Source organism: Gambusia affinis, linkage group LG06 (genome assembly GCF_019740435.1).
Source record: "Gambusia affinis linkage group LG06, SWU_Gaff_1.0, whole genome shotgun sequence".
NCBI lineage: Eukaryota > Metazoa > Chordata > Actinopteri > Cyprinodontiformes > Poeciliidae > Gambusia > Gambusia affinis.
Genome location: NC_057873.1, coordinates 24,401,984 through 24,414,574, shown reverse-complemented (window position 1 = coordinate 24,414,574; position 12,591 = coordinate 24,401,984). Strand labels below are relative to the sequence as shown.

General features: G+C 38.5%; 1 protein-coding gene across 1 annotated transcript; it reads right to left on the bottom strand.

The window, feature by feature from the left end:
* Window positions 1-8,170: 8,170 nt before the first annotated feature.
* On the bottom strand, window positions 8,171-11,264 carry LOC122832488 (extracellular calcium-sensing receptor-like). The gene is made up of 6 exons (XM_044119304.1): window positions 11,065-11,264; window positions 10,627-10,915; window positions 9,681-10,493; window positions 9,386-9,613; window positions 9,165-9,288; window positions 8,171-9,090 (listed from the first exon to the last, which is right to left on the bottom strand). The coding sequence occupies exons 1-6, from the start codon at window positions 11,262-11,264 to the stop codon at window positions 8,171-8,173; spliced, it is 2,574 nt and encodes an 857-aa protein (XP_043975239.1).
* Window positions 11,265-12,591: the final 1,327 nt, after the last annotated feature.

Here is a 12,591-nt window from a genome sequence, read left to right as displayed (position 1 = left end):
GAGGTAATTGGAGGCACAGCTGTGTACAATTGTATATAAATATGATTGACATACCGTATTTTCCAGACTATAGAGCACACTTTGAGCCGCACTTACACATTTAATCATTTAATTGATCATATGAGTCTGGATAAATTTCCTCGTCATGCCTGCTGCTAGCATGTGCTTGTTCTAAATGAAAATGAGCACTTTCTTCTTTGATTTCCAATTTTGACTTCCAATGATTCACTTCCTGCTAAAGAGCCCCCTGGTGGTTGAAGAAAAAAAACACAGAAAAGCCGCACCGGGCTATAAGCCGCATGGTTCAAAAGCGTGGGGAAAAAGTAGCAGCTTGTAGTCCGAAAAATACGGTATATTGTTTGTGATACTGAAAATACTTTTTGTGATACTGGAAAAAAATCTAATTCAAATTTCCAGTTTAAGGAAAGGTGGGTTTTTTTTGGGTTTTTTTAAGTTTATGGATTAATCCATAAACTTCAATCCATAAACTTTATGGATTGAAGTTTATGGAAGTTTATGAATGCAAGGATTTATGCACCATGCATTTAAAAAAATCCTTTAAAATGCATGGTGCTGTGATTTTAAAGCCACTCACAATATAGTCTATGTTTAAGATTCTGGGGCCTTCTCTAGTGGAGTTTCACAAACCTGATCTAAGCCACTGATATCATGCTTAATGTTATGCTAGATTTGTATCTATAGAAAACAAATTAAACTATGAAATTAAAACCATTTAAACTGTGACTTTAAACTTTTATTCTGTGTCATAGCTACGCATTACGTTGTATTGTGTCTCTCACGCCATCCAGATGAGATACGTTGATTTCAGACATTCTCAATGTAACATAAAACATTTTTGAATCCTGATCAGATCTTGTCTTCTGGGGACCCACAAACTGTTTTCCTTAAAAAGTCAAAGGCTGATTACCTTTGACTTTACCGTTATGCCAATGTGCACTGAGGAACAGTGTACTGAAGTGGTTGCTTCAAAATACATTATGCCTCCAACTTGAATTCCTCAAATTAGCTTTGTATAATATTTGTAAGCCATGATATGTTTTCAAGAAGACAAAACTACATGTATGACATTTGTCCAAAATCACGTTGATGATTCCATTGACATATTTTGTAGACTTACAGAGTAGAACAATTACTTTCTGGAGTGTGTGTGATGTGAAATGAATGCAGGATTTCAGAAAATCCTCCAGGAATTACTGCATTTCTGACAGTCAAACATGGCGGTGGGAGTATAATGGTCTGGGACTGATTTGCATCTGCAGGACTAATTAATAGAACCACAGATGAACCTTGTTGGGTATGTTAAGCTGTACATATAAAGAACCACACAGAGAGTAGTGTCACTTCAGCCTTTGCAAAGGGGGAGAGTCTCAGTGGTGTCTCAGGACAACTCCAACTTGTCCCCCTGCAGCAGTCTGGTTTTACTGAAAACTTCAATCTATTTTTCTCTTATTCACTGAATCAGAATTTTAAAACTGATTTTTTCTTCTGCTCAGAATACCCAAATACCAACATAAAATATAGTTGATAATCTAAAATATGAATGTACGAGAAAACCAGTAAACGGGAGGAGTGAAATACTTTTTCACAGCACTGTGAATGCTTGAAACACAAAATGAAAAAGCAAAAAAAGGAAAAAGAAATCAATTTATTATTTCAATTTCAATATTTATTGATTCAGTAGAATAACTGGAAATTGGCTTAGGAATTAAATAAACCTGTATATTCTTACAAAAAGCACATACTTTCTTGGTGTTTGTAATCTTTGTGGGTGTGTCACCAGCTGGAGATGAAGAAGGACATGTGAACAGTTCAGCTTAGTGAGGATGAATTGAAGCAAGAAGGGAAGCAGGGCAAACAAACAATACAAAGAAGCCAGAAACTCAAACTGTGCTAAAACAACCCTTAGTGGTCTTAGTGCTGATTCCACTCTACCCTCCATACTGACGTCTAAAAACCCGTGTCTCAAGTTTCTATTTAGCAAAGTAACGTTAAAAGTCATCAAAAAAATCAACACAGTGACAGGTCTGGGCATTGACTTCAGGCATAAATTTAAAAATCTGTTTAGGACCAGATGCACAGCCTTGCAAACAATTAAAACATTAATAGTTTTTGCTAGAACACAAACGAGGTGGAAAGCCGTCACGAACCAGTCAGAGGAACGACGCATTGCTGTGGTGAGCAGCATCCCCACCGTGGCGTTGCTGTCAGGCGCAGATGCAGCAGAGTTTGTTTTGAGTCTGTTTGTGTAGATTAGCACCAAAAGGCCTGTGGCCAGGAAAAATCTTCCCACACATCTGCTGCAGACTGAATGTACATTCCATGTTTTTGTGCAAACATGAAAGCTGCACATTTCTGCAGAAGAGAAAAAGTCGCAAGGTTGTTAGGCAGATGCAAGGAAAAGTGAAAAACAGGATCAGTTAGAGGAAAAACAATATTACCTTCTTGGAGCATGCATGCTTCTTTTGAGCAGGATGCTGGAAATAACATTGAAAAAATCTGGAAAAGAAATATAAGAATGTCACTCATACACACACTGCATACACACACTGTATTTTGATAAATTTTCCAGTGCAAGTATGTTTATACACTTGAAATAAGACCAAACTAGCACACAAGAAACTTTTCAGCAAGATATATGAGCTTCTGTTAAGTCAATAATACGTTCATGTAGACAAAACATATTTCTAACAGATTATTTATTTAACTTATAACTAGAACCTTTTCATCAATATTATGGAACAAAACTGAAACAAGTTCTTATTTCTTGCCAAAAAGTTGTTTGTATGTCAGTTTTGTCTGATGTGAAGTGTACTGCACTAGAATCTAGTTGAACAAACTTGTTTTTGTGTTTTTGCAGCAACAGACAAGTTATTTAGTCCTTCCTAATTGTTATTCAGAACTACTTGAATACATTTAGACAGCCATGAGTACTGCTAAGAGGAAGATGAAAAGGTCCATAAACACACCTTACAACAGCAGACTCTCTGGCAAACTCTGTCTGATACATCAGAGGACACAGCGCACAATTTAAGGATTTGGCAATTCAGCAATCCAGTTTTAAAATCTGCACACATAGAATCCTGTAGAATGTTGCTTTTAGGATTACCCTCCTTGAAAATGTTAAAACTATAAACCGTTCTCCAATGATGCAGTTGAACAAAGCTGGTGGTTTGGGCACACCGAATGGCTGCTTCCACCTGATGAGAAAAACAACAGACATTTCTGTCATTAAGTGTGTGCTCTGACCTGATTTTTGCCTGAAAAGAGTTGCAAAAAGGTGAAAAATAAAAAAAAATCAAAGTGAGAAATCAATGTAACATTACATCAACTTGATCAGGTGTATGATTTCATGTCACATGTCAAACCATGAGTTGATATTTTTCTAATCTTAGAATAATGTAGATGTTGCACTCACCTCCATCTTATGCAAAAGACAAACTGTCTTAGAGAGAAAATGCACCTCAAACTGTAGAACCTCACATTTACACATTCCTCTCTTTTCCTCTGTTTCATTCACATTGTGCAACAGATGCAACCATGAATCATGGAGCACGCATAACAAGGACACCGCGCCTCTCTCAAAAGCCAAGATCGCATGGAAGGCCACAACCCTTTCAGAAGATCTAAAATCACAAACATTTTTATTATATAACCTCCGGCATTCTGCTTTTCACGTGAAAATCATGTACTGCAGCATCATCATGAAATGTGATTGCACATCAAAACCTTGATCACACAGCAGGGATTTCTGTTTATAATTACAATAAATGTACTTAAATTCCATTCTCCTGCTTATCTTCTCAGGAGATTATCTAATTGTCTTTGGAGGGGCTTTCTAATGCAGTGTGAAGACCTTCTTCGTTTTAGCTGATTCCCTGCAGGGGATTTCATTAAATTACTGCCAAATTGGACCTAAATATGTGGAAAAAATACACACCTGGGTATTCAGATTGCTAACATGGTTGTGCATGTCAACAGGAAAGCTGCAAGTGAAGAGAAAAGTTAGCAATTCTACCTGCAAGTTACTTACCCCTTAAATGCCAAAGTTGGTTTTGTTTTGTTACTGACGTGGAGGACAGAACGTTTACATGATATGCTTAAAGCCTCGTTTTGTTCATCCTGGCGAAATTCGGTCGGCTGGTCCAGGCCAGACCAGGTGCCAGATGATATTATCCATGTACAGAGAGTTAAGAAGCCAAATGTGAACGTTGTCATCGCAGAGGTTCGCCTGTAGCGTTTGTGTTGGATGCAAAGATGTCTTCTTAAAGCGTCTGTGGTGTAGGAGGCAACTTGTTGGACCACTCTCAGTGGAACATGCAAATTTTATTTTGCATTAAGTTGATTAAGGTGTAAAGATTACAATGTATGAACATTAGTCACAATTGCAAGAGTTATGGGATTGTCCTATACAAATCATCTCAGTTTTATTTAAAAGTACAGGTGCAGAAGTCACTTTTATTGGTGTTTTGATAAGCAACAAACTGGGCATGTAAGCACTTTTGACACTTTCTACAAAACAAAGTTTTTCCCATTGTCTCCTCAGATAATGTTCAGCACGTATTTTGTTTTAGTAAAATTATAAAAGAGAGATTAAAGTAGGATTTATTTTTTATTTTTGAAGGAAGATAATCAATTTCATTAAGATCTGGATTTTAGCTTGGCTATTCTAACATATGAAAATTCTTTAATATTAACTAACGTATTTCTGGCAATAAATGTAACATTTCAGCCAAGCTGAAAAGTGAATCTGTGCCCCTGTAGCAAGTCGCGCTGCTACTAATGTGTTTTCTTCCAAGGCTGCTCTGTATTCAGCTTCATCCAGTTCCCGGTGTCCTTCCTGTCCCTGCTGAACAAGAGTATCACCAGCAGATGATTTCTAGAATCGATGATAAAAATATATCAGATAACAGATTTATAGAATCCTGGCAGCATGTTGGAGTAGCTCCACATTTTTCTTTTTATTTGTTATTGAGCCGTTGCACGTTTGGAGAATTACTCTGTCTGATTTTGGATACTATGGAGCTGGAAGGATTTATTTTTTTTTGATCATGACAGTCATGATCTGTCATACAGCAACAGTCTTCAGTCAGAGGACTCTTCAGCTTTGTTGGAAGACTGACTGCTATCTTAGATCCGTCATCGCCCACAGCATCACCAACATACAACTGAAGATACGTGACTCATATGAGTTAGAACAACATTTAATTTCTCTTTGGGATGAATGAAGCATTTTTGAACATGCTGCTCTTTGAGTGGTGTAGCATGTTGTTTTCCCTCCAGACATAATGTTATCCAGCCACCATGATGCTGTTTGATCACTAATGTTCTCTATCAAACCAGTGAGGCCTTCGTGGAACAGATGCTTTTATACAAACTAAATTACACACAGGTGGATGCTATTTACATTGTAATAGATAAAAGAGGGACAAAAGAAAATAAAAAATAGCACATCTTTCTGAAGTAAGTTTGTAAATAAATTATGTGCGGTTTTATGTTGGTATATCTAATATAACCTAAAATACAATGAAGTTTGTCATTCTAAAATGACAAAACATTTTAAATAGATTTAAAAGGTATTAGTATTTTTAATGAGGTGCAGTGCAAAGCGAGGCAATTATTGTAAGAACTCTGCAGTGGTTTGTATTTTATTTTGGCCAGATGGGACGGTAGAGTTTAGGGTGAAGAAGTGAAGAGGTCGTGGAAATAAATTATTTGATGATTTATCATTTTAATATTAAATAATGAACTACAAAATCCAAAGATACATTTTGTTACTATCTGGAGTTAAATAAAGCACAAAATGTGCTGTATCCTCCTGTTCAATTTGCTCATTTCGTTCACTTACCTGAACACAGTTTCTCTGATTTAGACACTTACTACTGGAAACCTCCACAAACAAATGTGGCATTGTTTGTGACTACATGGCTCCTTGTTCACAGATGGATGGTTTGTTACCTCTCATCTACCCTCCACCCCCTCTGTGTTTGTGTCTCTTTACAGTGTAAGAAATATGAGATTTGTTGTTCTTTGCTATTCCAATTCTGCAGTGATCTCTTTAGAAACATTTTTATTTTCTGTTGCTAAAGCAAACGAAGTACATGTCTACTAAATCAGTGGGTCTTGTGAAACAGTGGGTACCCTTCAGATGCCTTGGTTTTTAAAAAAAAATGCTCTGTACTGTACAGTAACATAATGGCCACCACTGAATCCAGTGTGAGTTATTGTACATGTCTGTTTGTGAAACTCTCCGCCCTGTGATGGACAGGTGACATTTTCCATGGTGTACTGAAACTCGTCCAAAATGATCGGTTTCTTCTTCCCTGAATGGTAAAACATTTGTACGCAGTGTGACATTGAAAAGCTGTCATGTAATGTTCGGAGAACTCCAAAAGTTAGAAAACTTTGAACTTCTACACTAAAAAAGTTACATTTAGCAGCAGTACAGCAAAGTAAGACTTCATAGAAAAACAAACAGCTAACATAAAAAAAAGAACTATATCAAAACATGTTCACTTAATGAAGAACCATTGATTGGTTATTGTGACAGAGTTGCTAATTAACAACCACCTTATTTTTCTGCTTGAAGCAACATGCCACCTGTTGTTCAGCTTGTTGTGTACAAGAACAAAGCAACATATTGCCGTGTTTTAATCCCGGGTGTGTGCTGTTTGTCACCCCGCTGCAGCTGCTCTGTCTTATTAGAGAAAACTCCTGGGTAATAAAGCCTTGTGTCGGACAGATGGGAACTTATTTACTTTGCACTGTTTTTCCTCTGTTTGTGTGTGATCATGTGTGCAAGTTGGCGGGGAGAGTAAGGTGTCTGTTTCCCAGGGTCCGGTTGTGTATTTTTAAATTTTTAATTTTTTTTTTCCCCGCCAGGGGTTCCTTTTTTATGGGCTCTAGTGTCCCTTTTTTCATAGTAGGCTGACAAGAAAGGGGGATGGAGAGCGGGGAAGACATGCGGCAAATGTCGTCGGGTCCGGGAATCGAACCCGCGACGGCCGCGTCGAGGACTGAAGGCCTCCAAACGTGGGGCGCGCTACCCTCTACGCCACCGGAGCACGCCCCGGTTGTTTATTTTTAGTGATATTGTTTCCTGTTGTATTGTTCCAGTGCATAAGTATTAGCTACAAAATGGCCCAACTTTAAGGCCAAACGCATTGAAGGTCAACTTTCAGAGTCATTTTATTGTTCAAGTGAATGCTGTAATCTGAGTTTGAAATACTAAAATAACTCTTCTTAGAGATATTCATTTAATTTTACATCACAACACATCTGGCATTGTCTGTGTAAAATTGGAGTTTCCTTCCTAGTTTCTTATCTTCAGTGTCAACAGGAAGTTTAAAACAAAATGGAAATTTGTCAGACCTCAGCCAAAGGGAGGCAAAGTCCTGACTGAGGAAGTCAGATAGAGTACATTTATTGCAAGTTTTTAAAAGAGTGGAAATAAAAAGGCTAAAAAAAAGGCCAATCACAGATGGCATGTAGCAGAAATATGTTCTTGTCCATGTTTCCCTTTTGCCCCAGTTGCCACAAAGACAATTTTGATTATTGCAGAATATTTTAGGTTGTAAAAAGTACACATTTTAAAGTAAATGATGTTTTATCACTACAAGTCTGTGTTACTTTAAATTGATATATGAAATTATTATGAAATTATATTATCCTACTCAGTTCCCCATTTCTTTGGACCAGAGTAAGCTATTTTTTAATGACTTCACAGAGTTTTTTTTTGTAATTTTGCCCTCACTAGAGTATATAATTCTTAATTATGTTTATACATAGTTCTTATCGTTTTATATAACTTTTTTTCTTTGTGTAAATCTACAATACCTTCCAGTTTGCTGCTGTTGTACCTACATTACTCCACTGTGGGGAAGGATATATTCTTTTTTTCATTGATTTTCTTTTATTTTCTAAAAAGTACAATAAATATTTTTTACATGATTCTAATAAAATAAAAAACCCTCTCTGTGTTTTTTGATATAATTATTTCAACTTTTTTATAACTAGTATAAAAGAATAAACATTTCCACCACAACAGATACCAGTAAAATCACAACTTTATGTTACAGTTTTATTACCATGACAGCACAACATAAAAAAAAAAAAAAACTTTTTTCTTGAGCAGTTTGTCAGTAAGAACCTGTTAATATTGGATATCCGTTTTGACAGTCTTTCCCATAATATGTTTCTTGGTATTCTGTTCGGGTCTGAACAATATTATCCAGCATTTTGGCAGAAAAATGCAAAACAGGACTCCATAAGCAGAGGCAAGAATAGCAAATATTTCCACAGCGTCGCTTAGCTTACCAGGAGAGCTGACGTATGCTGGGATAAATGTGATCCAGACTGAGGTGAAGATCAACATGCTAAAGGTAATAAACTTAGCCTCATTAAAGTTATCAGGCAGCTTTCGAGCCAAAAACGCAAGCACAAAACATAAACCGGCCAAAAACCCTATGTACCCTAAAACAGCATAGAACCCGATGGCTGAACCGAGATCGCACTGTAGAACGATTCTCTCCTCAAACAGCACAAAATTCATGAAGGGGAACGGAGGACTTGTAGTTAACCAAAGTAGGCATATCAAAACTTGTATGAGAGTGAAGGCTAACACACTGAGTCTCTGCTGCGCTGGTCCAAACCATTTCATTATGTTGCTGCCTGGACGAGTAGCCCTGAAGGCGATTAAAACCACCATGGTTTTCCCGAGAACACAGGAAATGCAGAGGACAAAGGTCATGCCGAATGCCGTGTGCCGCAGCATGCAGGACCACTCGGTGGGGCGGCCGATGAAGGTGAGAGAGCACAGGAAGCAGAGAGTCAAGGAGACGAGCAGCAGGAAGCTCAGCTCTGAGTTGTTGGCTCGTACTATTGGAGTCTCTTTGTGGGTGAAGAAGATCAGCGTAGCGATCGCAGTCAAGAAGATTCCAAGGAGCGAACACATCGCCAACACCATCCCCAGGATTTCATTGTACGACAGAAACTCAACTGGTTTTGGGACGCAGGAATCTCTTTGGTTATTGGACCAGTACTCCGGAGGGCATTTAAAACACTGAAATGATTCTGTAAAACAAAGTGGGGGGGACATCCAGTAAATGCTTGAATCAAAAGACTGAATCTGTACACTGTAAGATTACCGGTTAAATTTGTAATTTCGCCTGCTGGACAAGGTATGCAGCCGTGGCAGCAGATTGGTTTCCCTTTCTGGAGGACCTTATAAGTTCCAGGGAGACATTTCTTACTGCACTCTGACACAGGCGCCTTGACAGAAAGATAATTGCAACATCATATTGTATTTCACAAAAAAGTGAGCATGTCCTTTAAAATTGATTGAAACAACAACAAAAAATTTCGTTACCTCTAACAAGCCATGTGCCCAGACCACAGAGATGTTGTTCATGATGAACTGTTGGTCATCTGGGAAAGAAGCATCATAAATGCCAACAGTTTCTCCTTCCATGATCCCTCTTGTTGTAATTTGTAAATTTACAAGTTCATATCTTGCTGGTGAGTCTCCATTTCTGTCGAAATAAACTCTTTGCCCATTCACAGTGGTGAAATTTACTCTTTGGAGGCTTTGCAAAATCTGCAAAAGACACAAATTCAAATGAAATCATAGACACCCCTACTTAACAATAAACTGAGTTTCTCACCTGCCACGGCTGCATGTGTTTGGAGTCAAAACAGCTCCTACTGGACGAGGGGGCTCCGTTACCGTCACATTTAATTATGAGGTCAAGTGCATGAGCTACTGCAAAAACGGACTTGTAGACATTATTGGTAAATCTGAGCTCAGACACATCGGTGAAGTGGGATTCAACAGTCTGCAAGCTCTCGGTGCCACTACAGGGCCGTCTTCCTGAGTTCACGGTATCACTTAGAGAACAATCAAACACTTCTTCCCAGAAATCTTTGACAAACTGGCTGTTGGGGAACTGTGAAGGGTGGAGCTGCTTCAAGTGCTCTTCCAGACCAGGGATTTTAGCTTTGGGCACAGTGAAGCCAAGTGACCCCAGCAGGACGGTGTGTCCTTCGCCATCTGCGAGGGACGAATCTGTGATCCACGCATCACTGCCAATCCACTGCAGTCCTGTGATGTTCTGCTTGTGCAACTCGGAAGCAAGTATTTTAATTTCCCTATGAGACATAAAAGCCATGATGACCTTTGAAGTGGACTGCTTAATGGTTTCTGTTATTCTCTGCACGATGTGGGGTGGGTCAGAAGATGAAAACGCTTCAGAGTACTCTACACAGATCCCATACTCTTCTGCAGCTTGGATGAATGCCGCAATTCCCTCCAAGCCATATTCATTATCCGCAGCTATTGTCCCAACCCACGTCCACCCAAAATGCCTGACCAGCTTTGCCAGAGCTTTGCTTTGGTAGTAGTCGCTGGGAATCGTTCTGAAAAAAGTTGGATGTTCTCTCCTATTGCTCAGGCAGGCACAAGTTGCAAAATGGCTGATCTATTACAGGACAACAAAACACCTTACATTAGCATTCCAGAGATTGTTGTAGAAACTAATTCACCAATTGGAATACTAAGAGAATGCCTCAACACTTCACTGGTAGTTCGTCGACCTCTCGTCTGTAACTTACCACAGGTATCTGAAATCTTCCTACAATCTGTGAAAAAGCAATGGTTGGACTTGATCCTGAATGACCTAGGATAGCCCGCACCGCCTCCGTGTCCGAGCAGCCGACATCACCGACGTCCTCTTGGAGCCCACTCACCAGCGCCAACGCAGCCCTCAGTATGTCCATCGTCCCACAGTTGTCATAGATCTTGTAGCCGAGCCTCACACCGGAAAGCATTTCAGGGTTTTTGTTGATCTCATTTATAGCAAAGATCATTGTTTGGGCAAATTTGAATTCTCTGAAGTTGAAACTGGAAACATACAACACAATTTGAAATCTAAGTCACAACAACGTACATGTAAAATAAAACATGCATGACGTCATGAACCATTTTAACAAAAAGACAGTAATAACGTAATTATTAAAGCAATGTGAACTGAAATACAAGCCTAGTCATACTCGTTGCATTTTCGGAGGCCTGGAATTGACTGAAAAGTGTCGGTAAAATAATTCTGGCCTGTGCGAAATGAAAAAATGCCTCCAATGATGAGATCCCCATCCTGTGCTAATTCAGGCTGTTGTGTTCCTCCTAGCAGTCGACATCCAGTCCTTCCTGTTCTTGTTAGTACAGAGATTAGGAGCAACCTGAGCGGCAGCATGGTTCCTCTCTGTTAGATGTCAGATCTGCTCGTCTTGTCAGGGCTTTATACGTTACGGGGGTGTGTTTGTCAAAATTCAACTCAATCTCCAGAGGCAGCAACAGACCAGTAAGACAAGCAAAATTTGTATATATTTTCTTTTAATTCCATGTAGAGCCAACTATGTACAAAATAAAACACTTGATACATTTCTCTCTTATTATTCATACCACTTTCAACCAAGAAGTGTGTTGTTATTGTCTTTTAAAAGATGATACAATCTACAGGGGATATTCTTTAAGAAACTATTTCTATCTACATACAAGGGCATGCTAAAACATATTTCTAACCTTTTTAATAATCAAAGCAGTCAAGCCTTTCTTATATTCAGAACTTTTTGCACATTTCCACTGGTATGTCGACGATTCATTATTGTTGATGAGCTTCAGGTCTTTGAGGTTGACCCTCACACTAATCTTTAGCTCTTTCCACAACTTCTCTTTCAAATTTAGGTCAGGATTTAATATTACTTCCAGGCAAAAGAAACAGGTTGGTGAAAGTGTCAGGGATAGGAATGATTTGTTATACAAATACTATTAAAACAATTACATAATGAAAGCAACAACAGTATATGAGAGTGGGATTGAGGAAACAGAGTTGTCTACATGGTGTGTGTGTGTGTGTGTGTGTGTGTGTGTGTGTGTTTGTACTCTTCATTACTGGGTGTTTAAAATGGATGAAGTTTGTTTCAGTCAATCCTATTCTAGGTTGTGGATCTCATCTAGAACAGGGAAAGCACTTGTTTGTTTTTTCTTAAGTGTCATGAAAGAAAATGAACAGATTAAACCATCTGAAGCAGTCCACTCCAAACTAATGCAAATGTGGCTGGAAATAGTGACTGAAAACCAAGCTGCTGGTTTTAGGATCCCAACAGGGACAGCAGCAGAGAGCGACCAATGGACGTCCTGCAAGCCTTAAAGTCATATTACAGCACTCGACAAGATTTGTGTGTACTTGTTCAGTATCTTTGATTAAATCTTTTTCATTTTTTACTTAAAAGTTGTTGGCTATTCAAGTTTGGAGTTTACATTTGGTATTACTGTGATTATAAAAGATGACAAAAATACATCACCTGGCCAACACATATGCAAATCGGTTCCTGAGCAGACCCACTTCAGAGTCACAACAGGAAGGGATTGCTGAATTTAATATTTTACAACCGCTTTGTGATTTTAACAACTTCTTTAGTCTGACATAGTTATTTATTTTTGCAAGAAGTTAAGAAAAAAGTATAATTTTCTTTTTCAGTTCTGGTCCTAATAAAGTGATCTGCTTTAGTTCAAACTGG

Excerpts from the sequence above, each read along its gene's own strand:
- LOC122832488 (XM_044119304.1), bottom strand. The coding sequence starts at position 11,264 with ATGCTGCCGCTCAGGTTGCTCCTAATCTCTGTACTAACAAGAACAGGA. Across the intron at positions 10,494-10,626 it reads GAAGATTTCAGATACCTGTG|ATCAGCCATTTTGCAACTTG; the intron begins GTAAGTTACAGA and ends GTCCTGTAATAG. Across the intron at positions 9,091-9,164 it reads CGAAATTACAAATTTAACCG|AATCATTTCAGTGTTTTAAA; the intron begins GTAATCTTACAG and ends TTTGTTTTACAG.